Source organism: Leptidea sinapis, chromosome 25 (assembly GCF_905404315.1).
Source record: "Leptidea sinapis chromosome 25, ilLepSina1.1, whole genome shotgun sequence".
NCBI lineage: Eukaryota > Metazoa > Arthropoda > Insecta > Lepidoptera > Pieridae > Leptidea > Leptidea sinapis.
This window is the reverse complement of record NC_066289.1, coordinates 10,397,458-10,422,038: the sequence shown is the minus strand read 5'-3', so window position 1 is coordinate 10,422,038 and position 24,581 is coordinate 10,397,458. Positions and strand designations below refer to the sequence as shown.

At 34.8% G+C, this 24,581-nt stretch overlaps 1 protein-coding gene and 1 long non-coding RNA gene across 2 annotated transcripts in view; one reads left to right on the top strand and one right to left on the bottom strand.

The window, feature by feature from the left end:
• Positions 1-3,579: 3,579 nt before the first annotated feature.
• LOC126972200 (uncharacterized) lies at positions 3,580-18,553 on the bottom strand. The gene is made up of 5 exons (XR_007731070.1): positions 18,433-18,553; positions 13,647-13,787; positions 13,183-13,299; positions 11,148-11,237; positions 3,580-10,101 (listed from the first exon to the last, which is right to left on the bottom strand). It is a non-coding gene; the product is annotated as an uncharacterized LOC126972200 (long non-coding RNA).
• The window catches only part of LOC126972159 (dynein intermediate chain 2, ciliary), a 24,941-nt gene continuing 14,166 nt past the window's right edge, over positions 13,807-24,581 (top strand). The window contains exons 1-4 of the mRNA XM_050818760.1: positions 13,807-13,943; positions 21,597-21,704; positions 22,851-23,055; positions 23,684-23,809. Coding sequence (XP_050674717.1) covers positions 13,929-13,943; positions 21,597-21,704; positions 22,851-23,055; positions 23,684-23,809 — 454 coding nt within the window. The 5' untranslated portion in view covers positions 13,807-13,928. The remainder of the gene's footprint in view (positions 13,944-21,596; positions 21,705-22,850; positions 23,056-23,683; positions 23,810-24,581) is intronic.

Sequence of the window (24,581 nt, the reverse complement as noted above, 5' to 3'; positions counted from 1 at the left end):
TTCATATCTAAACAATAGAATTCAGAATTATAGAATTCCAAATTCAGCTGCGTCGTATCAGTCTTTTTAACCGTGTATGCTGCAGAAATAAGTCTGTTAGCCTATCTTTCAATTCGGAGGCTCCATTGTAATTTGGAATCCCGAGTACCTAATACCAATAATTATAGCAGATTCCATCGGTTTTATCATCTCTCCGTTAAACACTTGCATCTACAATTTTGACATTTGGTAAGGTATTTTGACATCCACAAACTACCTTATGTTTTTTTTTATAAGATTATTAAGATCATTTATTTTTATTTATTAAGGAATATATTTAGATAAGGAAGAGGAGCGGTCCAATAATAGGCCCTTGTAGTACCCTTATACTAAGAGAAGTCCACGGAGATCTCCTGCCATTCGCATCGAATGTTTTCTTGTAGAGAACATATTATGGTACGATGATTACAACATTATACACTTTCAGTAAAAAAAGTTTCGCATGGCAACCAAATAATTTTAATTAATTTGAACTATGAACCTCTTCAATCATTTTACTCGCCAGCCTGAACACATTTATTCTTTATACGAAACCACGGAACTATCTTGCTGCGTCTCAGCATATGCTTAGCCTTATAATTACACACTCAGCGCGTAGGTTAGCTCTCAATCTTTCTCACTAACAAAAGAAGTGAAATTAAAAAATAACCTTATTACTATGATTCAAAACTCTGTTTTAAACGTGATTAAAATCTGCTCTCCTCTCCGAGCCGGTTTGTGTGAACGGACACTTATCTGTCAAAGTTACGACCGCAGAACCTTCAATCAAGAATATTGAGCAGCAAGTGAGTGGCACTGGATTTGCGGCCATACCTAGAAACTAGTAGTAACACTGAAAATGTTTAGAAAATGAAAAACGGGTTCATGTTGGAAGTTGCCAGTACCTTTATTGTTTTTCGAAGTAATCTCCGTTCCTCTCTACACATTGTCGCATTCGATGGAACCACTGAGAAAAGCAGTGGGCCCATTCTTCCTTAGGGGTCTCTTCTCTGGCATTTTCGTACGCTTTCACCGCATCTTCAAGGCTCGTAAATCGAATACCTCTAATTTTATGTTTAGTTCTTGGAAATGAATAAAAGTCGCAGGCTAGGTCAGGACTGTGTGGCGGATGATTCATTACCTTGGCACCTGCCATAGTCAAATATTCAACAGTCTGTTTTGCGGAGTGCGCTAAACTTTCGTGGTGAAGGAGGATCCTGTTTCGAGGTCACCGCTGTCGAATTTTTTCCAAGACAACAGGTAAACAGCGATTGACATACCAGTCTGCAGTAACTATCCTTCCATCTTCTATCACAACTGTCGCGAAATGACCTTTGACCAAAGCATGAGGCAATCATATTTTTTCCTTGACTTCTTCCTTTCTTTACCTTAGTTGGCCGATCCTCGAAAGGAAACACCCACTGAGCTGATATCGTTTGGTTTCGGGTTCAATATATCCAGCTTTCATCACCTGAGACGATGTCGAACACAGCATTTGAGTCACCGCCGTTGAACTTATCTAACATTTGGCGACACCAGGCCATGCGAAGGTGTTTCTCGTCGTCGGTTAAAGTATGGGGTATCCATCTGGTACAACGCTTCCTGACGCCTATAATATGATGTTCGTGTAATATTTTTTTGAACTTGACTCATACCAATGCATAGGCTTGCCCGTATCTGCTGATAGGTCATTCTCTTATCTTCCTCTATCATGCGTCGCACAGCACTGACGTAATCTTCAGTAGACTCTGTTAAAGGACGTCTCTCACACGGATCATCATTGAGATGGCTACGTCCACGCTTAAACTCGTTAAAACAATTATAAAATAGTGGCACGAGATGGGGCTTCATTAAAAAAAGCTAATCGCAGCCTATCACAGCTTTGTTGTTGAGTAAGCCCACAACGAAAGTCATAATAAATCATTTTCACGTGTAACAAGAGTTTTAGATTTGCCGCCAATTCAGAGAAACAAATGACAAATGAATGCAATATACTACATTAGGTTACCAAAGAGTTCTAAAATTGAAATTCATAAAGTTTTCATTAGCAATGTTTCTAACTGACCAGTTCTAATCATTTTCAGTGTTACCCACGCATTCACCGGGACACTACGATGGCGCAACCGGTCGCCGCCACTAACAAAATGTATACAGCTCTATAAAGAGTTACTGGAGAGTGTTAGGTGAACTACCTATTTGCTTTTATCAACACTTTTTTTTTCATAAAAGAAGTAAATAATTTTATGCAGTAATAATATATGATAAACGAAATGCATTAATTATAATAATATTATTATAGCCAAATACCGTAAAAAAGGAAAGGTTAGCTGTAGGTTATCAAACATAAGTCGACTAAAATAAATTGAAACCAATGACACATAATTATCTGTATACAACGTCATTGAAGATGAATACTTCAATTTGGTCACCTTCTGTCTACGACGTGATTGAGACCTTTACGGCCTTACAAATAAACTTGGTATAAAGTTATAACTAAGCATAAACAAAGAACATGCAAAATGTTTACAATATTGTTGACAACACTGTCAATAAAATGATAATTATGAAGTTTTCCGAATGACAAGCAGCCTTGCAAATAAACGCGGGAAACGTTATACGTCCGAATTAACCAATCGTAAGCAAAATGTCTAATTGTAAACTTTTTGCATTTTCTTGGTTTATGATTAGTATAACTATATGCCAATTTTATTTGTAAGGCCGATATAGTTTACATTCTTGTTTAAATTGCCTAGAATATAGAATTTAATCGCGAAATTTTGAAGGGCGACGTTCGTACGAATTCCAGCATTGCACGACACGGCACGAACTTCGTTATCATTCTTACTATCCTCTACAGCGGTTTTCAAGGAACTTTCTTGAATGTACAACCAAACTATGGATAGAGATTTTTTTGTGCGGTCTTACTAGAAAGATAGGACATGGATACCTTCCAGTAGTGCTCCTGTCATTCCTCTAGTGTACTCTGGTGATCTGTATGCTCATTTGTTCCTCCAGTTCATAAATGAAACTAGTGATATTACTGGGCTACACTGGGACTACATCACAAGGTCGAGGACCCACTGCTCTGTGAACGACTTGATAACTTGATGTTGCGTAGAGACGTCGCTTCATTGTGTGTCTTCTACCACATTTATCAAGAGATAAATTCCACCTTCGCATGAAACGCCACAAATTAGGAAATCATTACCAACATCTGCATGTGTGGCGTTCCTCCATAATAAGGTGTTTCCGGGACGATACGGCATGGGTACTTTCAAAAAAAGCACGCACACCGTTCTTAAAGGCTAGCAACGCCCCTGTGATTCTTCTGGTGTTGCAAGAGAATGTGGGCGATTGTGATCACTTAACTTCCTCCTCTTCCATAAAAAAAAAGTTAGTAGTTTGCCAAAAAATTGCCACTCCATTGAAATACAAACATATGCAGTAACATGCAGATTTCACAAATGAAGTATGTAAACACATCAGAGGGGAAATCGAGTGCTTAGATACAGGACATTATATGGAAGTGTTAAAAGTTGTAGTTATGATAAAAAATGACAATGACGACAAATAGTTTATTTAGACAAATATCTTTGATACAAATACTGATAAGAAATAGAAAGTTCATTACGTATTGACTGCATTTTCTTGTATTCACAACTTACAAAGACAATAATACATTGTTAATGAACGTAGACAGACTACCAACAGATAAAATAGAAAGACTGTTTTGGCCAAATCAGTCTTGATAAATTTAAAACATTAGTACAAGCTTAAACTTACTACAATTGCAATGTCTTGGGCAAATATAGTACGCCAAAGATAAACGGAGAACGATGATGTATCTTATATCTTTAAACGAGCTATTCTTATATATATAATCTGAATCTCGGAAACGGCTCCAACGATTTTCATAAAATTTTAGTATACAGGGGATTTGGGGGGCGATAAATCGATCTAGCTAGGTTGCAATTTAAAAAATTTAGTGTAATCCGTGTTTTAATGAGAAACAGCTACAATAACATTAGAATACAAAGGTAAATTTTGCCACTATATACAAGACTATAAAAGCTCACATGGGACATTGGGTGGTCCGGAAAGCAGAAGACCCTGGTTCGAATCCAGATGTCCTATTAGTTTTTTTGTTCAAGTTGTGTACATTCTTAAAATTCCGAACAAGGCTCGGTCGTCCGGATATTGGGATATAAAAGCAGATTGATTTTGGCCAGTAAAAAATGACCAAGTGATGGAAAAGAGAGAGAAATCACCACTTTTATGTAACATACATATATAACGGTGCTATATCAGCCAGCTTACTTCCCGTGTTTAATGTTAATTTTGCGGCAAAGCTATTGTTTCGATTTATTAATATCTGTCGTTTAATAACGACAGTTAAAAAAATGTTCACCACTTAGAAATGCCTCTTAGTTCTAATGTTGTATTGCATGATTGGTTTTTGTTTCTTGTTTAATTTTATATTTTATTCTCACCTTTACTCACATTTTAATTGTTTATTACTTTAAGGATTATATAGTATACACCGTTGGCATCCTATTTATTAAATAAATAAATTATGGTCATGAATAAGAAGCACGATTTCATCTTTATAATTACGTGGAAAAAATATTTAAATCATTGTTAGTTTGGGAAATGTGATTTCAGAAAAAGAAATTGCTGATATATCCAGTCCTTTTGTTTCGTAGGGAAGTAGTATTTGTAATCGTTGTAAAATTATTAAACCTACACGTGTACAAAACTGTAGGAGATCAAGAGCTTTTAAGTTTTGGCGTATTATACTTACCGCTTGTATTTTGAACCTATAGACAGTATCACTAAAAAATTATTAAAACAGTACTAAAGTAAAAAAATTGTACTAATTTTAAATAGTTACAGTGGAATTATAAAGTGTATGATTTTCAAAAAATACAAACATAGAACACGTATATTATTCTTATTAAGAATCACATTTGAAATAGAACATTTAAACACTAATAATGAATTCACAACACTAAACTAGATTCTTCTGATATTAACTATTAGGCAAATAGATACAATAACGGTTACAGATCGGGGATCTAATATAAATAAAAAATATAAATGACTTTTATTTGAGACGCAAAAACTATTCAACGTATTGGGGGATGCGGAATTTTCCAAGATTGTACTTATTCGTTTCTTGTGATTTAGTTTTTGGTATTCTTTAGTACATATTATTTCCATTTAGGCACAAAGAGGCAAAAGGAGGCAACCAATATATAGAGCATCTTGTTGATCAGGATAAAGAGGAAAACATTAGACGGAACAGATGGTGAAGCGTGTTCCAGACGGACCCGTCTAGAAGAGGATTGAAGGCCAGTGGAGAAAAATATTGTTTAACGACGAAGTTGTTTGTAGATGATCGATCCATCTGGCATTAGTGCCGATTTCCTTTGTATACCTTAAGGCCCGGTGTGCATCAAAGCGGAGAGGAGAAGAGATAAGCTGCGTAGCTGTCAGGTTATTTCCACCAAGGCGGAGTGGAGATGTGAGCTGTGCTTATTTACTCTTGATCACTTAAACGGCGCAAAATTCTATAGACAAATGAGACATCTCCTCTCCGCTTAATCCATTTTCACCGAAGCTAAGCGAAGACATGTGGAAATAATGAAATCGGATTGTTTATCAAAATGCATCTCCTCTCCTCTCCCCTTTGGTGAATACCAGGCTAGAAATGAGATATGAAAGAAAAGAAAAAAGAAATGGTTTAAGTAATTTCTTTTTTCTTTTCTAATGCAAAAATTGATATCATAAACATTGGGAATGGAGCGACCGCGTCAGGCTATTAAATAATAAGTTTAATTGTACAATAAATATTACCTTGTAAATATATTTTTGATGAAAAAAAAAGCCCGCTGACTTTATTGCGCCCATTCTTCTCAGGCCTGAGGCATTCATTTTGGATTGGGTGGTAGGTTTTTTCTACTTTCAATAAGTGATGTCACATCCTATTTTGAATAAAAATATTTGAAATTTCCCCAGTACGATGCAATAGCTTTTCATCTCGGAGATAGATAACTTCTATAAAAATACTTAATATGAAAATTGCAAAATGATAAGCAAACTATTAGATAGTCAAAAGTCTACTGACAATATATATATTATAAAAAGTAACAACAAGTACTTGTACCTACTCTTGAGAAGTATTATGAAATTTTAAAATTTACGTAGACATCTAATTACTTGTATAACATTAATAAACATTTGAAATCTTTGCACTACTACAGTTATTAAGATGGCATTTATTTTGTTTCCCTCCTAATTTAACAATTTAATAAGTTTATTTAAATAGATTTAAGAAATTGACAAGTTTTAAACTGATGATTATAATATAGATGATAATTTCTAATGAATTGAAAATTTTAAAAATAAATGAGTTAAAAAGCATTATAAAAATCTGTATAAAAAGGTATTAAATATAAGCTTATTGGGGAGGATTTATTTAGCACATAGATAGATTCCCTAATTTAATTCTTGTAATAACTTTTTATATAGTAGTATATATAATGTAAGACGCAATTATAAAGTAAAACTTAAGGCACTTGTCTCACTGCTAGCTATAAACAAGAAGCGAGTAGCCATAGAAAGCGAGATAAGTTAGCGAGTTGTAAGAAGAGTGTAGTTCCGATAGTTTTGTTCGCTGGCCTATTGGAGTGTATGATTGCAACAGGAGCTTTATTACCAAAATCGAAATACGAAGTTTCGGTTGACGGATCATACATTTTCCTATTACAAAAGTGTTTCGGATCCGAACATCGAACGAAGTTCGCAGTTAGACATTTTGTCTTTCATTTACCTTATTCCCAAATTCACTTGACATTTACTTTTTCGTTGTTTGACATTATTATGATCGTAACTACAACTTCACTTTTAATGGTTATGTATTTGGTTCCGAAATGAAATCCGAAGGCACTATTCGGATCCGAAGTACTTTGATAATAGGATTTAATTCGAAGTTCGTCGTTTTTTTGTTCGGACCGAAACTTCGGCATTCGATTTTGGAAATAGACCTCCTGACATTACTCGCACTATAGTAGAAAATGGTTGCCGTTCTGACAAAGGGTTCACACGAAGCGATTTTAGTTGATCAACAGCTAAATCGCTTGCGAATGAAATCGTAGTAACAAAAATAAGTTCAATAAAAGTTTGTTTGACAACCGATAAAAACAGGCCAGGTTTAATACTTTAGTGCGCGTGACAAAATTCGTCTTACACTAGCGATTTGTATGATAGTTTCTGTTAGTGTGCGTGCATTGCTCAATACACGCTATATATATATCAACGCTAAACTCAAATTTTTCGACGACGACAGCTGTCATAATCTATCTCGACGTATAAATTATCTAAGATTTCTTGAGTGACAAAATAGTTGATAATCGCTTTCTCACGGCGGTGGGACAAGTGCCTTAAACAAATGCAACTATAGCTGCAATTAGAAATTATTTGTTTAAAAATATAACATTCAAATAACATTATATATTAGTATTCAATAGATACGTATACCATAAAGCAAAACTACATTATTGTTAAATAATCAACAATTTTAGCGCAGTAAATATAATATGCAATTAATTGCTTAATTATTTAATACATACAGCGAAGTGTATGCATATTTGTGTTTTACATACATTTGGCATATTTGTGTATGTAATTATTAATAATTAATAACGAATATAATGCTTACAACCTTTTATAATAGACCATGTTTATAATTACGTAATTTATACGAACAACCAAATAACAATTATGAAAATATATAATAATGTACATTTTTATATTATTATTATAATAATTCCAGATAAAAATAATAAAAAAAAAATATTATGTAGTTCTGTAGATACGCAGGTAGTAATATACCCAAATCACAAATAAAATTTGAAAAACAAAATTTTATGAACGATGCGGGATTCGAACTCACGACCTCCGGCGTTCCGTGCCGGTGAACTAACTGAGCTAACCGTTCGAGTACCGCATCGTTCATGAAATTTTGTTTTTCAAATTTTATTTGTGTATTAATCCTAGAAGTGATGGTTATCACTTTAAAAACATAACATATTGTTTAAATATACCCAATATCAAAAGTCACCAACTGTTAGGGTCGCCAACCGTTCCATAAAAATAGTTTTGAACTCTATTTCACATATACTATTATGTTATTTTTTATACTCTCTTTACATAAAACAAAAAGGGGTTTTACATTTTTTTTACTAATGTAATAGATCGCATCTATAATCAATGGCGTCACATGTAAGATATATTAATGGAGGTCTAAATTACATTACTACTTTTTTTTACACTTAACGGAGCTTTTTTCGTAATCAATAATACCTATATTGGAAATGACTGTAATAGTCTTTTTTTATTATATTTTGTTTTGAGCTTATGGTCAAGTTACCAATCCCTTAAATAAATAAAATAACAATGAAATACATTTTTATATTAAATCAACTAAACTCCTTTTTATTAATCTGTACTTTTTAATTTACCTTCACTGAAATCAGAGACATTCAACTTGCAGACAAAGATGGCAACCCTATCAACAATTGCTTCGTATACATGGAACAGGTGACTGTCTACAAATTAAAATTTGATATAGTAAATAAGTAAGTTTACAAAATAAATAACTTTCTTGCAGAAATATTACTTGCACATAATAAACTTCTTAAGTTTCATCAAATGTATTATTTAATTATGTACATATATATTATATAGATATTGTTATATACTATAATAAATTATTCTCATATTTATAAAAATATAATTTAAACGAAAATTTAATATGATTATCTGTTAGTTATAAGATATTTCCTCCGTGTTACGTTAGGCAAGAAAACTTTGCGATATTTGAATGTTTATTTGAAAATAACACTTATATGCGATAACTCCCCGCGTTAGAAGCGACTCTACCTGCGACAGTTAAAGATACAATAATTTTAGTGACTGCAAAAATAATATTATTACTTATAACTAAATAGTTAGTATATAATTAGTTATACTATGAAGCATGAACCTGTTAGAAGTAATGTTTTGTTCAACACAAGTTTTTCTAGAGGTGGAAACAACGAATGGAATGTAATACCTAGAGTATTTAACCTGCCGGAGACGGTATTAGGACATCTCATACTCTTAACCGTTGTATGAAAAACATGTAAAGCATTTTCTAAGCTATTTTCATTTTTACAGGACAGTTTAAATAATGAATGATATGTTTAGATGTTCACACAACAAATCGTGTTTCTTTTGTCTAATGGCAACAGTGCTGCGCCCTCGATGTTACAACTAAAATTAATTGTGTTTTGTGTGGTGTTTGGTGTTAGCATTTTTTTACTTTTCATCTTAAATATTAGAGTGCGTTGCTTGCCTCTAAGGTGGAAGTATGCTATAAACTTAAATGCCTTTATATCGGATCTCATTAAGTATCTAAAGTAGGACATTTTAGGGGAATGTGTGGGTGCCAATTTAATATCAGGCACATGAGATTTCCATCTTTACATCTAGGCAAAGTGCAATGTGATCGAGATCGCTATTTGTTTCCTATCGTATTTAACTGTTATGCGCAGATCATTCACTCACTTATCGCCCTAAAAAGTATATGATATAAACTGACGTGTATTTTATCTCGTTCACACTACATAAGTCGAGAAAACGAATATAACAATAAATCTGTTAAGAACTTTCCTGTTACCTCGTTGGCTTTTTTTTGCCTTATTTCAAATATGCATTACTTGACCTCATCACAACGGTTAAAGAAGTATTGTTGTACGTTTCAAGCGAGTCTCCCTTTGGTTAAATACTTTCGGTTAAATAGATGAATATTTAATGGAAACAACCCAAGCAGAACAAAGCGTTGAACCAGAACCACATCGACTCGTGTTCAGCATTTCTTTTGTAACGAGACTGCAGTGGAATCACCAGCTCCAACATGGAACCATCGTCATCTTCATCAGAAGCTGTCAACTCCACCTCGAAGAGTTGCGGCGAGCACCTGTCCAAACTCCTCTCATGTTCGTAATGATACTGCTCCACCGTGTGAAGAGACATCATTTTCTGGAAGTTATCGTTTAAAAATAAATCAGCACGGCCGAGAAGAGGGGTAAATCAGAACTTTAAAGATTTACTGTTAAATCTTGGTTTTTCCCGCAAAATTCCGCTTGTCAAAAGGGACAAAAATCTGAATTTAACGGACTTTTATTCTAATATAAGTACAAAGTATACTAGCAATTTCTAATAACAAAATAAGGCGAGAAATCGAATGAAGTTGTGTGGATTTCGTCGTAGGGCCATATGTAGCGGTGGTATCACACCGCGTTAAGGCGAAGAGTAAGCAGAAAACACGCAAACATGGTGTTTTTAGACAAGTTTTGTGGTGAATGTATAGCATTTCGAGTTATGAATACTACTTAATCCTGTTACACATATCCTTAAGTCTTATTGGTAGGTTGCTAATGCTTGCTGTTGCTTATAGTTAACACAGCCGAGCCTTTTTGAACTACCACTTTTCTTTGAAGTTAAACAAGTTTTTTGACATGGCGTGACGCATTTTTTGGTACTTCTCTCATAAAAATTATTCTTATAGTTTGTTCTTTTTTGTGTAGGTTCATTTATTCAGATTAGTAGTGAATAACGAGGATTGTAAGCATATAAACTGTTTTCCACGCAAGAATTTTAAAAATATTGACTTTGTTACATAGATGGCGTGCCGGCAGCGGTGAACTCCTATCGCTCAAGGTCGCTGGCATTTAGTGTCGCCTTAAGTTCCTTGAATTGGTACAAATGGATCTGTTGAGCGCTAAAGGATAGGCATCATCGACAAAATTGATTCAAGACCCACTTTCCTAATAATTCTTTTAAAACCATAAAAACAGTTAGGTTTATTTTTGTACAAAAAAATTATATGACAGTTGGTGGACTGTCCGTGTCTAATAAAATGATAACAGTTACTTAGGAAATATATATTCAAGCGAATTTTGACCTACTCATTCATTATGACTGTAGCAAGATGACATTTAGGTGGGTCACGGTTAAATTTTGTCGATGTACATAGAAAGTTAAATTAATTTCGATTGAAAAATGGACAGTAAAAATATAATCACCAGTCGCTCAAAGTCATCGTTTTGTGGCAGCATCGGTTCGTAGACATTATTCTGGTTGGCTTCATCATCGCTGCTGTAGCCCTCTGCATACTGGAAATTATTAAGTCTTATCTATATACTTAGTCTTATCTGAAATGAGGAGATCCGTAGGAGAACAAAAGTCACCGACTGAAGTGAAGTGGCAGTGGGCAGGGCATATAGCTCGACGGACAGATGTCCAGTGGGGCAGTGAAATCCTCAAATGGCGACTACGTACCGGAAGACGCAGTGTTGGTAGGCCTCCCACAAGATGGACCGGCGATCTGCTCAAGATAGCCGGTATACGTTGGATGAGGGCAGCGCTGGGCTGATTGTCGTGGAGATCTCTGGGGGAGGCCTTTGTCCAGCAGTAGACGTCTTCCGGCTGATGATGATGATGTGATTACTAGGTGGTTGATACAGCCCCTATTCCTAATTAAGTCTAGAGTTTAGTAGCTATAAAGAGTAACACAGGCTAGTGGCACTCCGGGCCGCCGGAAGTTTCTTTATTCTTTGTAAATTTTAAAATTAAAGACTTATACAAATTTACCCCTGTACTTCTTCCACCCCATAAGTCGCTTTTTATCGGTGATGATGAACTATAGATTGAGTAGTGGTACAAGCGGCAATATCTGTCCGTATCACAAAGTCGTAGTACATAACGGAACTACCCAAGGCGTGGCCCACATTGTATTACGCCTGTGATGATATGAAATGCAAAAGACTTGGCCAGTTTGCGAAACAATGTACAAAAATCCGATAAATATATAATATATGTCGTAGTCAAGAACGTCGAGCCACGAGCGAGTACGAAGATTTTTTTTTTGTAAAAGATAAAAATAAAAAACCGAAACCATGGTTTTTTTAATTTTTCACAAAAAATTTTAGGTTATATGAAAAAAGTGTGAATACAAAAGTTGTAGATCTTCTTATTACCTACAACTTTGCGATTTGAAATTTTTCCATAGGATTTGTAGTTTTGCCGGAAATCGAGATAAACAGTTTTTTACCCTTAAACATCTCCCTTTTTCCACTTCCCGACCTCAGATCGCCCGTAATTTATTTTTCCTTTAATTTTTGTTATATTCTCTCCCATTTTCAATGGGTGCTATCAGCCTGCTATTATTTTTTTGGTTTAAAAATTATCGACTCTGGTCTATTAGAGATAAGTTATCAGTACCAATATATTCAGAATCATGATGCGATTACAACCCCTCACTTTGAGAATGTAGTTGTAACATAACCTAACACAAATAACATTAATTTAAATTGACAAAATAGAACAAAAAATATAATAAGATAAAGTATATATTAATGGTTTTATTATACATTATCACTAAACGACTTGTTCCGAGAAATAGATTTTATTTAGTTTTTTAATTCATCGAGCATCTAAGATTCTCATATAGATCAGTAAAGCATCCTACATTTTGAAAGCCTCAAACCAAATTTTCAAATGAATTTGGAAAAGGTGGAAATGTGATGGGATTAAGGGAACACATAAAATTTTTCGCTTGCATATTAATTGTACGAGATAAATTACTTTCGCCCCAGTTGTCACGTCAATACAAAAACAATTGTATACAAATTAAAATTCCATTTTATTTAACTTGAAATTTTCATACCTTATTTGATATATTTTTAAATAATTAACCTTAGATTAGATAGACTGTGACAGCTAAGAAAACTTCGAAAAAAAAATTCAGCTTAGAAGTAGCCTCTATTTTGAGCAATGCATGCACACTAACATAAAGTGTAGACAAGGTGTAGACACATACAAATCGCGAGTGCAAGACGTAGCTTGTCACGCACACTAAAGAAATAAACCTGTTTTCATTGGTTGTCTACGTATTAATTTTCTAAGTACCTAATTAACAACGTTTTTCTTACAAAAAAGACTCTGTCCCGACTGCTTCTAACAAACTCCACTCTAATTATTTATGCTAAATATCACCACAATCTGCTAAGCAGACACGAAATGCTATACTATATACATGCTATGATAATGCTAACTTACTTGCTGCTCAGGGTCCAGTTGGTTGTCTTGCTGCTCCTCATCACTATCAATGCCGCTGTCTTCATTCTCACTCTGCAGAGGCAGCAGCATTTCGTCTTCAGCCATCTTTCCGTAAATCTAATAATAAAAGATAGATACCTTATGTTACAGACAAGCTGTAGTTAACCATATGGTTACCTTAGGAGAACAGTAATTGCGTAAATAACTTTACTTATTGTGTATTATCGTAAATACTTAACAATTTAGCAAATCTATTTCGTTAATCCGCTATTATTCGTTACTTCAAAACAGAATTAAAAAAAAAATAACTATACAGCTTTCTCTTAACCCGTGCTCTTACCTGACATACTTTTCAAGTTCAAGGCGAGCTCTTCAAAAATATTACAGTAATAATTGATAATGTAACTATTGGATGGTATAAACTTAAGATCTATCATTATTATATATAAATTGTTAATGATTACCTGTATTTATTCAGAAATTATTATTCGGACCACCAAAGTGCAGCTATATGCTGGTTGAACAACCACGTAATAAAACCTTCATGGAGTTCTCCGAAAAAGTAATGCGCAGAACAGCCGGGGCTCGATCGTTGCCATGGCAACCTGTAAATGCGCGCGCACTATAATATTCGAATAGAAGCGGAACTCAAAGTCAATTTTATTTATGTACTTTCCGAGTTTTGAACAGATATATTTAATTTATTTTGAGATATGTGCTGTTTAATGTAGAGGTTGAAATCTGGTATGGCACCGAAAAAGGTACGATTTATTGGTAGATTGCAATACGTAACATTATATACATTTATACTTATACCTACTTATTACTTAATTTGCTACTATGCACATATCATTCAATGTATTAAATTAAAAAAATATTTATTAACAATTAAAAGACTCAATAAGAAATAACATAATACGTTTCATAGTTTCGATATTTTACTAGACAAAAAAAATCTTTGTCTAGTCACACGACACATCAAATTATTGATAAAACAGGCTGTTCCAACTAAACTTCAACATTGATTTTATCAAAAATACACAGTATCCAAACGATATTAGATTAATCGGCAAGGGAAACTTAACATATAATATAGACCTTGATGTTAAACCATGTAGTTACAGCATACTAGCGTAAATAAAGCGAGCAAGAGAGACAAGGTTAGCGAATTTATTGTAACTGTAACCTATTTTGATTGACAATTCGTAAACAATTAGCCACTCTTGATAGTAGCTCCTTAGTATTATGAATATTAAACCACTAGCTAACTCACACATTGACAAATCAAAATTGGTGGGGTATTATCGAGCTGTCAGGTCGTCCATAAGCTAGTCTCAAATATTTGTTTTAAACATATCCTAAAAGATAAGTATTGATCTATGGGATATTACCTACTTCCTTTATTAGGCATTAGTGCATGAGTTCATTTTTGGTAAAGCTGTGACGAGTTCCGAGGGAAACTTATGTATTATATCAAGGCGTCTTTTATCAGAAAAAAGTTTTTTTTTTGAGATTTGAACTTTAAATTCTATTTGTTTATTCTATTCTATTTGTTATTAAATTGGAGATCCGAACGAGGTATATTTTGATAACCGAAATAAATAAGTACCTAAAACCATTCATATAGCAGGTTAAATAAAATTTAAGATATACCTAATGAAAGACAAGACTCGTAAACATATTGTCAGCACACTAGGACACAGGCACATACATAATACTGCAAATATAGGTTAATAAAGAACTACAAAGTTTAAGCGATTAAAATGCCAATTTGAATTTGAATCATATTTCTCAGCACCTTACAATTTGAACGAGAATCAAACGTAGCAAAGTTTTGCCGCGTATTTAGTTAAATTGTAAGGAATGTCAAAACCTATCCGCCTGCCAGAGATTTGGCGCGGCAAGTCGACAGAAAGGTCAATAGGGATGATACTGAAACGACTGAGAGTAAGTAATGAGGCTCCAGTGAAGTTATATTATATCATTCTGTGTGTGTGTGTGTGTCCATTGTTCTGGTTTATGATTTGAATGCGCTTATATCGGTATCTTTGCAAACTTTTCAAATTCAAATTCAAAAAAATCTTAATACACTGTAAAACCAAGGACGAGTAAAAAAATAAGGACTCCGTGTCACCTTACAAACAGTGAAGCGCCAAAATAAGCCGGTAAACGTGTAAATACATAGCCCCACGCACACACTTACACTAATACAAGCCGATCGGCTACCATTATGAGATTTGCCATCGGCTGTGACAGATCAGTTTGCGTCGCAATAAAATATTTTAAAAATGCCGTCGTCAGTTGTGAAAAAGTGTTAAAGCGATACTATAAAAGTATTTGTTGCCATATATGATTATTTAAGGGAGAAAAAAATGTGTAACTGGTATCCCCCGTCACCGCATACACGTTAGCATAAGGGTGCTTCACTTGCTAATATCACGGCGCGGAGTCCTTCTTTTATTACTCGTCCGTGTATAAAACTTTAAAAGTTATTTAGTGCAAGTCAGGATAAAAGATAAAAGTTACAATAGCATTCAAATAAGTGTAACAATATTCATTAACAGTAAATTTGGAAACATAACAATAATATTTCACATTAGAATAGGCCTTAGATGTTAATTTATTTTTTACGATACATTTAAATATTTTAAATGGTTATATTTTAATATATTGAGAGTTGGACAGGGCATACAAGATTTTATGACGATACGTCACTCGAACGGTTAGATCAGTTGGCAGAGAAGTGGCACGGAACGCCAGAGGTCATGGGTTCGAGTCCCGCATCGTTCATAAAATTTTGTTTTCAAATTTTATTTATTGACATTGTGTATCACTTGAAGTACAATCCTATTATATCTTGTCTGTTTTACCATCATACCAGTCGGAAAAAGTCCACTGCAATGACATCAAAAAGAATTCTAAAGGAATCAATTTTGAGAAAATAGATGCTTTTTATGCCTTTATGCTGGACAAAGGCCTCCACACGAGATCTCCACGACGATCGGTCCTGCGCTATCCTCATCCAACGTTTTAACGCTGTTTAACAGTTAAAAAGTTAATTATTTATGTAATATTAATAATTACAAATTCAAGTAGAATGGTCAAATTGTAAGGAGAGTTATTTAGTAAGTACTAAGTAGTTCTCGTGACAGGCTTCGACATGCCCTTGTCGAATGTCACTCCTTGTGGCGGCGACATGGGACGGGTTGTTTCCTTCGCTAAAATATGGTCGAGGGAGGCGATAGCTGCGTTATGATCATGAAGCAGAAACTCTCCTTCAGATTCTTAAATTTAAAGTTATTTTTTTTATAATCGCTAATAAAATGCTCACAAAATACCTTTATTTATTTACGGTGTGTGTGGATCATGCAACTACTGTACGCAATAACTTTTGTTTTGTATTAATTTACATATTTTTTTTTACTTTCTCGTGTAAGATATTCACTATTTGACGTTTGAGTAATTTTGTTGCATCACTTAACATAATATATTGTAATCGAAATGATTTGTAAAACAATGAACTTGTAAATGTTTATTTAAAAGAGTGTCAATGAGTTTGTTGCCACTTCTTCTCATTAGCTCAACTAAAGGGCTGTAAGATGAGAAAGTGGCGGTAAATATCAAATTTTTTTGACATTCATAAGTGTCATTTTCGTGACCTATGTGAGTATATGATTTTGATTTGATTTGATACCTCAAATTCACTCTACAGAGTATCTTTAAAACTTGACTTAACCGAATCGAAGTGGGAACCATATTTTGATCTTAAATAAATGAGGTGCATGCAAATAGTAATACCGATATAAACACATCAAGTCTTGTGGTTTCGTCTTGCACGTGCTATCTTGTAAAGTTCAATATTTTTTGTCACAGTTTGAACTTTTCTTCCTTGCGTATTGCAAAATTCATTAAGGCTGAACTTAATCAGAATAAAGTCTTCACATGTCTTGACAAGGAACTATTAAGAACAGACGACAAACTGTGACAAAAATTATCACTTGAAATAATAAGCGTAAAATCTTAAAAGTTCTGAACATAATTTTCGTCTTAAAGATATAATATATTATATTTATTTGCTTCGCTATTGTGGCAAGTTATGGGTTTTTGCACGAAAGAGAACTCAAATATATTTTTGTAAGTTGTAGGTGCCAAAATCAAATTTCGAACCGAAAATTTTTATAGGGTGGGGGCTTAGATAATATATATGTCTAAGTACAGCCTCTAGCTGTTAGGCAATGCATGAGAACATGCCAGGCTTTTATTACTTTAGTGTGCATGACAGCTACCTACGTCTTACATTCGCGATGTTGCAACGGTAAGAATACGGAGGTATCTAATTATAGAACCATCTCCATATTTCCCGTGTTTGTTAAGATTTCCTAGGCGTCCATACTTAGAAAAATATTTTAAACAATCACTTATTTTAGAACAGATTGGTTTGTTAAATCAAGATCTTACCTGCAATACAATCCTCGTCGACTCAGTCGTTGCCTTCCACCAAGAAGATTCGGTATACACAGACTTCTTAAAGGCTTTCAACAACGTGCCCCACGGACTACTAGTTAAAAAATTAGAAAAATATGGAATCTTTGGAGCAGCCTTAAATTACTTACTAATCTATTAGACAGTAATACATGGTAGGGAAAGGCTTTACATGGAAGACATTTCACAGCAATCTCAGGTGTTCCTCAGGGTTCTTACATATACCCCTAACTATTTAAATATATCATTGTCTTGTAACCCATAACACAGGCTATATAATATGCTTAACTTGGGGCAAGATAATTTGTGTAAAAAGTGTGTCAATATTATTATTAGTATTATTATTTAACGTGTTTATTAATGACATCAAAGCAAAGCTTTTATGTTTGCCGACGACCTCAAAGCTATGCCGAGTGATTAGAATCTCTGGGAATACTTAGCTGCTATAGAAGGATCTTTTAAGCTTGTTTTCTTGGTGCTCGGAGAATAGAATGATATTGAATATCTCGAAATTCCAAAATATAAAATTTACACGCAAACATAACATCATTGAATCTCGATATCTCTTTTGTGGAACAACAATGCAAGAGGTGAATTGCACTTAGGAGTAGTCTTTGATAATAAACTGACATTCCTTACACATATCGACAAAGTCATAGCTAAGTCTTCAGCAATTCTTGTTTTCATATTAAGAAATGGTAAAACTGTCAAAAATTTCTAAAACCCATTAACTATGATTATTATTTGTAACTCTTTCGTGAGGAGTACTTTAAAATACTGCAGTGTTGTGCGGTCACCAGTCTATTAGGTTCACCAATAACGCATTGAGCAATACTGAAACATCTTTATAGTAGAAAGTCTACCTGCTCATCGTCAAATATCAGATATGGTGTTTTTGTTCAAAGTACTGCTAACTTTTGCCGATTGCCCTAAGTTGCTTGAATAGTTCCCTTCTAGAGCTCCTCGCCGATTTATATATAAACTCTTGGGTCTTTTGCGTTGGCCGTTAGCTCGTACTAATCTGAAAATACATTCACCTGTATCGAGACTATGTCAAACATATTGACATGCTCTGTATGTATCTATAGACTTACCTTAGGTCCTCCCCCATTAGTTTTGAACGACATGAATTTATATGTGTTACTTCATTTTCATATTGTGGCACCTATATTCATTCCACTGAGGGTTTTGTTTAGACATTTACTAATAGGTTATCCTTAAATAAATAAAATAAAGTATTTACTTCCTATCAAATTAGTACTTATATGAGAATGAGTACATAGAGTACGATGAATTAATGGTTACTTTCTCGTGTCATTGAAATAAATCGAAAAAGCTAAAATTGCACATAACATATTCATAAAAAATAAATATTCACTATCTATACAGCTAAACATAGTGTATGTGATAAAAAGGTCAATGAAGTACATTGGAAATTTTGTAAATTATGTTTAATTATTACTAACTTTACTTTAAACTACTTTGTGTGTATTTAATTATTAAATTCGTACCTTAGTTAGTTTATTTTCGGTTTATGCACGTACTCGTTTTCGCGCTATCACCAACGAACAATGCAGCTTATTCGAATATTGTGCGCAGCTATCACTTGGATTTGTTAAGACTGTTGTCCAAGAGCTGCGAAACAGATTTAATAAATGTTACATTATTCTAAGATTTTACCGCATATATTACAAATTTTCGGAACACAAGTTCCCGGCCAATGGTCGATTTTTACGACGGGACATATCGTCAAAATGCTAAATTTCATCCGCACCTCGTCTATCTGTTCTTCTAAAACCGCGTGATTTACTATTGCCGAAGTATTTTTGGAGTCAGCTATTGTATAATTATTAATTATACCCGAACCTATTAGGATCCTTTAAAGTAAACTTCCACCTCAAATAAAGTCTAAAGTAGGTACTGAAGATGTCCACGGGCCGTATCCTATAATATAAAAAATATCCGGATAAATATGTTTAAGAATTCAATTGAAACCTGATCTAAAAAATCAAAAGTAGTGTTAGAAGAAGCCGTTAGTGATGATAAAAATCATCACATAGCTTGTAGAAGTATGCTAATGCTAGACATTAGAGGCCTTCCTTAAAGGCCACCAATGCTCATGTCATTCCTCTTGTGTTGCAAGAAAAAGTGGGCGTCACCGATCACATAACACCAGGTGACTTACGCTTGTTTGTCCTGCTGTTCCAAAATTAAAAAAAAATCCTATACATAACTTGCGACAAAATAAATTATTAATAGTACCTAATACATCTTGCTATAGCTTTGAACTGTTAGTATAGAACCGTGTTTAATTGGGGTTAGGGGTAAACGGCATGAAACGTCTTGTCGTTTGTGCAAGCTAATACCAGACACCAATAACTAATTAGAATCTGGTGACACGGCCTCCAAAAGTTAAATAATTTTCGCTATTATATGTTTTACATACATAAAATTGTTCAAATTCAAATATTTTTATTCAAAATAGGATGTGAAATCACTTATTGAAAGTCAAAAAACTACCACCCATTCCAAAATGAATGCCTCAGGCCTGAGAAGAATGGGAGCAACAAACTCAGCGGGCTTTTTTTTTTCATCAAAAACATGTTTTACAAATAGAGTAACATTTACAAAGTAACATTGTACAATTAAACTTATTATTTAATCAACCCAATCTGAGGTATCATTAAGAAAGTCATTTATGTTATAGTAACCTTTATAGTAACCACACAAACGTTTTTTAACAATTCTTTTGAATAACCACTGTGTGAGAATGAACAACTGCTGATAAAGATTGTCAATACCAAATATACTGATGATGCGAAGGTAGTTTTGCGAGTTAGCTCTCTCTCTCTCTCTCTATCTTCGTACGGTCATGGCACTGTAGGGTTAGGTACGGTTACAGAACATTAATTCTGCATGTTACTTACTATATCACCATTGTTCTTACAAGTTTTATTGTATAATGGTTTATTTTATACTACGGTATGTTTTATGGGAAATATCTCGATTCTCGTCGTTCTAAGGCCTGTGGTAAGAGGTCATCTAAATAATCATCCACCTATGGCTCACCTATGCATTAAAATATTATTTCGTTAGAAATGTTCATGTTATAAAAAGACACCATACCTGAACTATGACTTGTGCCATTTCGAATTAATGCAATGCAGTTTACGCGTTGACTATAATTAGACCAAAGACAAGGTTTAACGAGAACCAACTGCAGTTCACAATTAACATTCCTTTATTATGGACATATTGTTTGCTACACTTCTGCAAAATGGTATTTGGGGATATTAATGAAGCAACTTAATAAAGTCTAAGTCTTTTTAATGAGATAGATGATTTAATCAGAGAACAAGATCTAAATAAATATTTGTTAGCTCTAGAAGATTTTCGACATTAAATCTAATAAAACGATGTCGTTCGAGGATTTTGACGAAGCTTCCGATGTGAGTAGAGTCTTATTGTCACTCTGTTGCGTGCCCATGAATAACAAGCCTGAAGGCAAGCTACAAATTAAATGTACCTATTAAACCATTTTAAAATGCTTCAATCACGCAATGTTCCTTACTAGTTTGTTTACGCTTGCTTTCACAAAGCTGAGGATGGCCGTATTATTTACAAGCCTGTTACATGATCAGCGTCGATAAAGCTCTAGCATAAAATATTATGCAAATATAGAATATAACTCGTAAACTCAAGTGCTTAAATGTTGAATCTGTACAGTCATTGATTTGCAATGAGCTTGTGTGCTTGCGTATTTCTGACGTATTGCAAACTTCCAAAATGCTCAAAGCTATTGTTAAGCGTGCGTTGAAAATAGACAATGAAACAGTCATCACGAAAACGTTATTGAAGTTTGATGTAAGCTTTAGCTTTCGCTTCATCGTTTGCTATTTTTATTTGATCTAAATCGAACGCTTGTATTTCAGAAAGAAGCAAGTAAGTCGCGGGCCAATTTGGTGGAGGATGAAGCACTTGAGTGGCTGAAGCCCCGTGCTTTGATAAAACCTGATGAACAAGAGGATGTACCAGAAGCTGTAAGTAAATCGTTGAACGTTACTAATGGGTGAAAGATCTCCATGATTTCATTACTCTGCAGGTGACAATGTTACGTACCTTTTCTTTCCATCAATTAATTCCCTTATGCATGCTTATTTACTAGTTATATCTTATCCTGGCCTTTGACCGTATTCAACGAAGGGCAGCTTAAATAATTTCCTATCAGCTTGATTCTTATGCATTGCGTAAAGAGTAGATATGTGAGGCCCTCTGCATCTCCTACCGCATATATCACGGAGAGTGTTTGGAGGAGTGGTTCTGGTTAAAACAAGCAATTAAAACCCACCACTGGACATCAAATAAAAATTAAAATTAGAGCACGGCAATACTTCAAGCCGGCCCACATTCTAGCGCTCTACAATGCGCAGGTCCTGCCACACATGGAGTATTGCTGTCATCTCTGGTCTGGTGCACCCCAGTATCTGCTCGATCCATTTGACCGCGTGCAACGTAGAGCAGCTCGAATTGTCGGGGACTCAGTGCTCTGTGAACGGCTGGATCACTTGGCGTTGCGTAGAGACGTCGCTTCATTGTGTGTCTTCTACCGCATTTATCACGGGAAGTGTTCCGAATAGCTGTTTAACCTGATTCCTGCCGCCGAATTTCACCATCGCACGACACGCCACAAGTTAGGATATCATCCCCACTATCTGGATGTGTGGCGGTCCTCCACAGTGCGGTTTTCAAGAAGCTTTCTCCCTCGTACTACAAAGCTGTGGAATGAGCTTCCTTGTGCGGTGTTTCCGGGACGACATGGGTACCTTCAAAAAAAGCGAGTACACCTTCCTTAAAGGCCGGCAACGCTCTTGTGATTCCTCTGGTGTTGCAAGAGAATGTGGGCGGCGGTGATCACTTAACACCAGGTGACCCGTACGCTCGTTTGTCCTCCTATTCCATAAAAAAAAAAAAAATGCACACATACACTTATACAATATAATATACTGTGCATCTGGTGACTGATATAGATTACCGAACCAATACGATTCGATGGACATTCAAGTTTGTATTTTAATACACATCTCTTGGCCTTCGATATTGCAGAATTTCATGTCATGTGAATGTTTAAAAAAAATCCTTTCACGGTTTAAAAATTTTATGCAATAAGCCTTTTTTCATATTTGAAGGATCTTGAAGAAGAAGTGGGTCGTGTTCTAACTACGCTTAATAATCAATGGGTGGCTGATGAAGTAGCTTTCCATTACGGGCAAGGCAAATTCGTAACTAAATCAAAACCGACTTTTGGAAAGGCATATCCACTTTATATTTTTCAAGGAACAGCAATTCGCAAAGATTCTGATGAAGCGAAGGCACAAATTGCAGCTGGATATGGTAAAATATTCTCAATATTCAAATTCAAATTCAAAATGTAATATATTATATTATATATTTGTTTAAAGATGCAAGACTTCTTTGTAGCACAATCAAAAGAAGTTGACAATCGTTTTACGTGGAGCTTTTCGCATTAGTTTCCTGGGCATTATAATATTATTTATGAAAATTATTGAGGATGAAAAAATCGCCGAACAACAGTCGTTAAAAAAGCTCTAAGTAAATATCTGAAAATCGATCTTTGCTCTGTGTATGTTCATTCCCACGTGTGCAATAGCGATGTGATTAGAAAGTAAATAAGAAGAAATGTTAAAATGTCAAACTTATATGTTTAACCTTTGTTAATTGATGGGGCTCAGTCAACTGTGAACCGTCTAGGTTATATAAAAAAAGTTAGTCAAATAAAAAAATAATAAATAATAATAATAAAATAAATAATAAAATTAAATGAAATTGTAAATAATGAACTTATCGATAATCATTTAACAAAATTCTGTAAATAGAACCATGAAAATTACATTTCTTGACCTCGTAAATACCAAACTACAACTTTTCGGTGAAATCATAAAAGCGATTTTCAAAAGTCCAAAAATATAAATAAAATAATAGACATAGTTCTATACTTTAGGTATGGTGGGATTTGATGACGCCGGGCCAAAACGTGCAAAAGTTAAAAAGTCAGCAGCAGATGAAGAAGAGGAAGAGGAACCTGAGCCGGAGCCACAGCCACCCGCCGAGGAGGACAGAGGAGATGGTAAAGAATCCGTAGCTAATACAAGTATGCGCATTAGCAGAGAAACAAAAACAAATACCAAGAACCGAAACAGAATTTTTAATATACAAGCGGCGAATAATTCAGCATGTTTTAGACTCTCATTAACAACAACTGCAGGATCATTATATTTTTTTACTGTAAAGTTTTGTTGGCATAGTTTCTTCTAATCAACAACATAAAGCTGTACACATAAGAAAAACACAAGATTTTATGGTTGATCTGAAAATATAAAGACTGCGACTACAAAACGCAGGTCCGGCCACATATGGAATATTGCTGTCATCTCTGGTCTGGTGCACCCCAATATCAGCTCGATTCATTTGACCACGTGCAACGCAGAGCATCTCGGATTGTCGGTGACCCAATGCTCTGTAAATGGCTGGATCACTTGGCGTTGCGTAGAGACGTCGCTTCATTGTGTGTCTTCTACCGCATTTATCACGGGGAGTGTTCCTGCCGGCTGCCGCTGAATTCCACCTTCGCACGACACGCCACAAATTACGATATCATCCCCACCATCTAGATGTGTGGTAGTCCACCACAGTGCGGTTTTCAAGCAGCTTTCTTCCACATAATACGAAGCTGTGGAATGAGCATCCTTGTGCGGTGTTTCCGGGACGATACGACACGGATACCTTCCAAAAAAGCGCGTACACCTTCCTTAAAGGCCGGCAATGCTCCTGTGATTCCTCTGATGTTGAGAGAATGTGGGCGGCGTTGATCACTTAACACCAGGTTACCCGTACGCTCG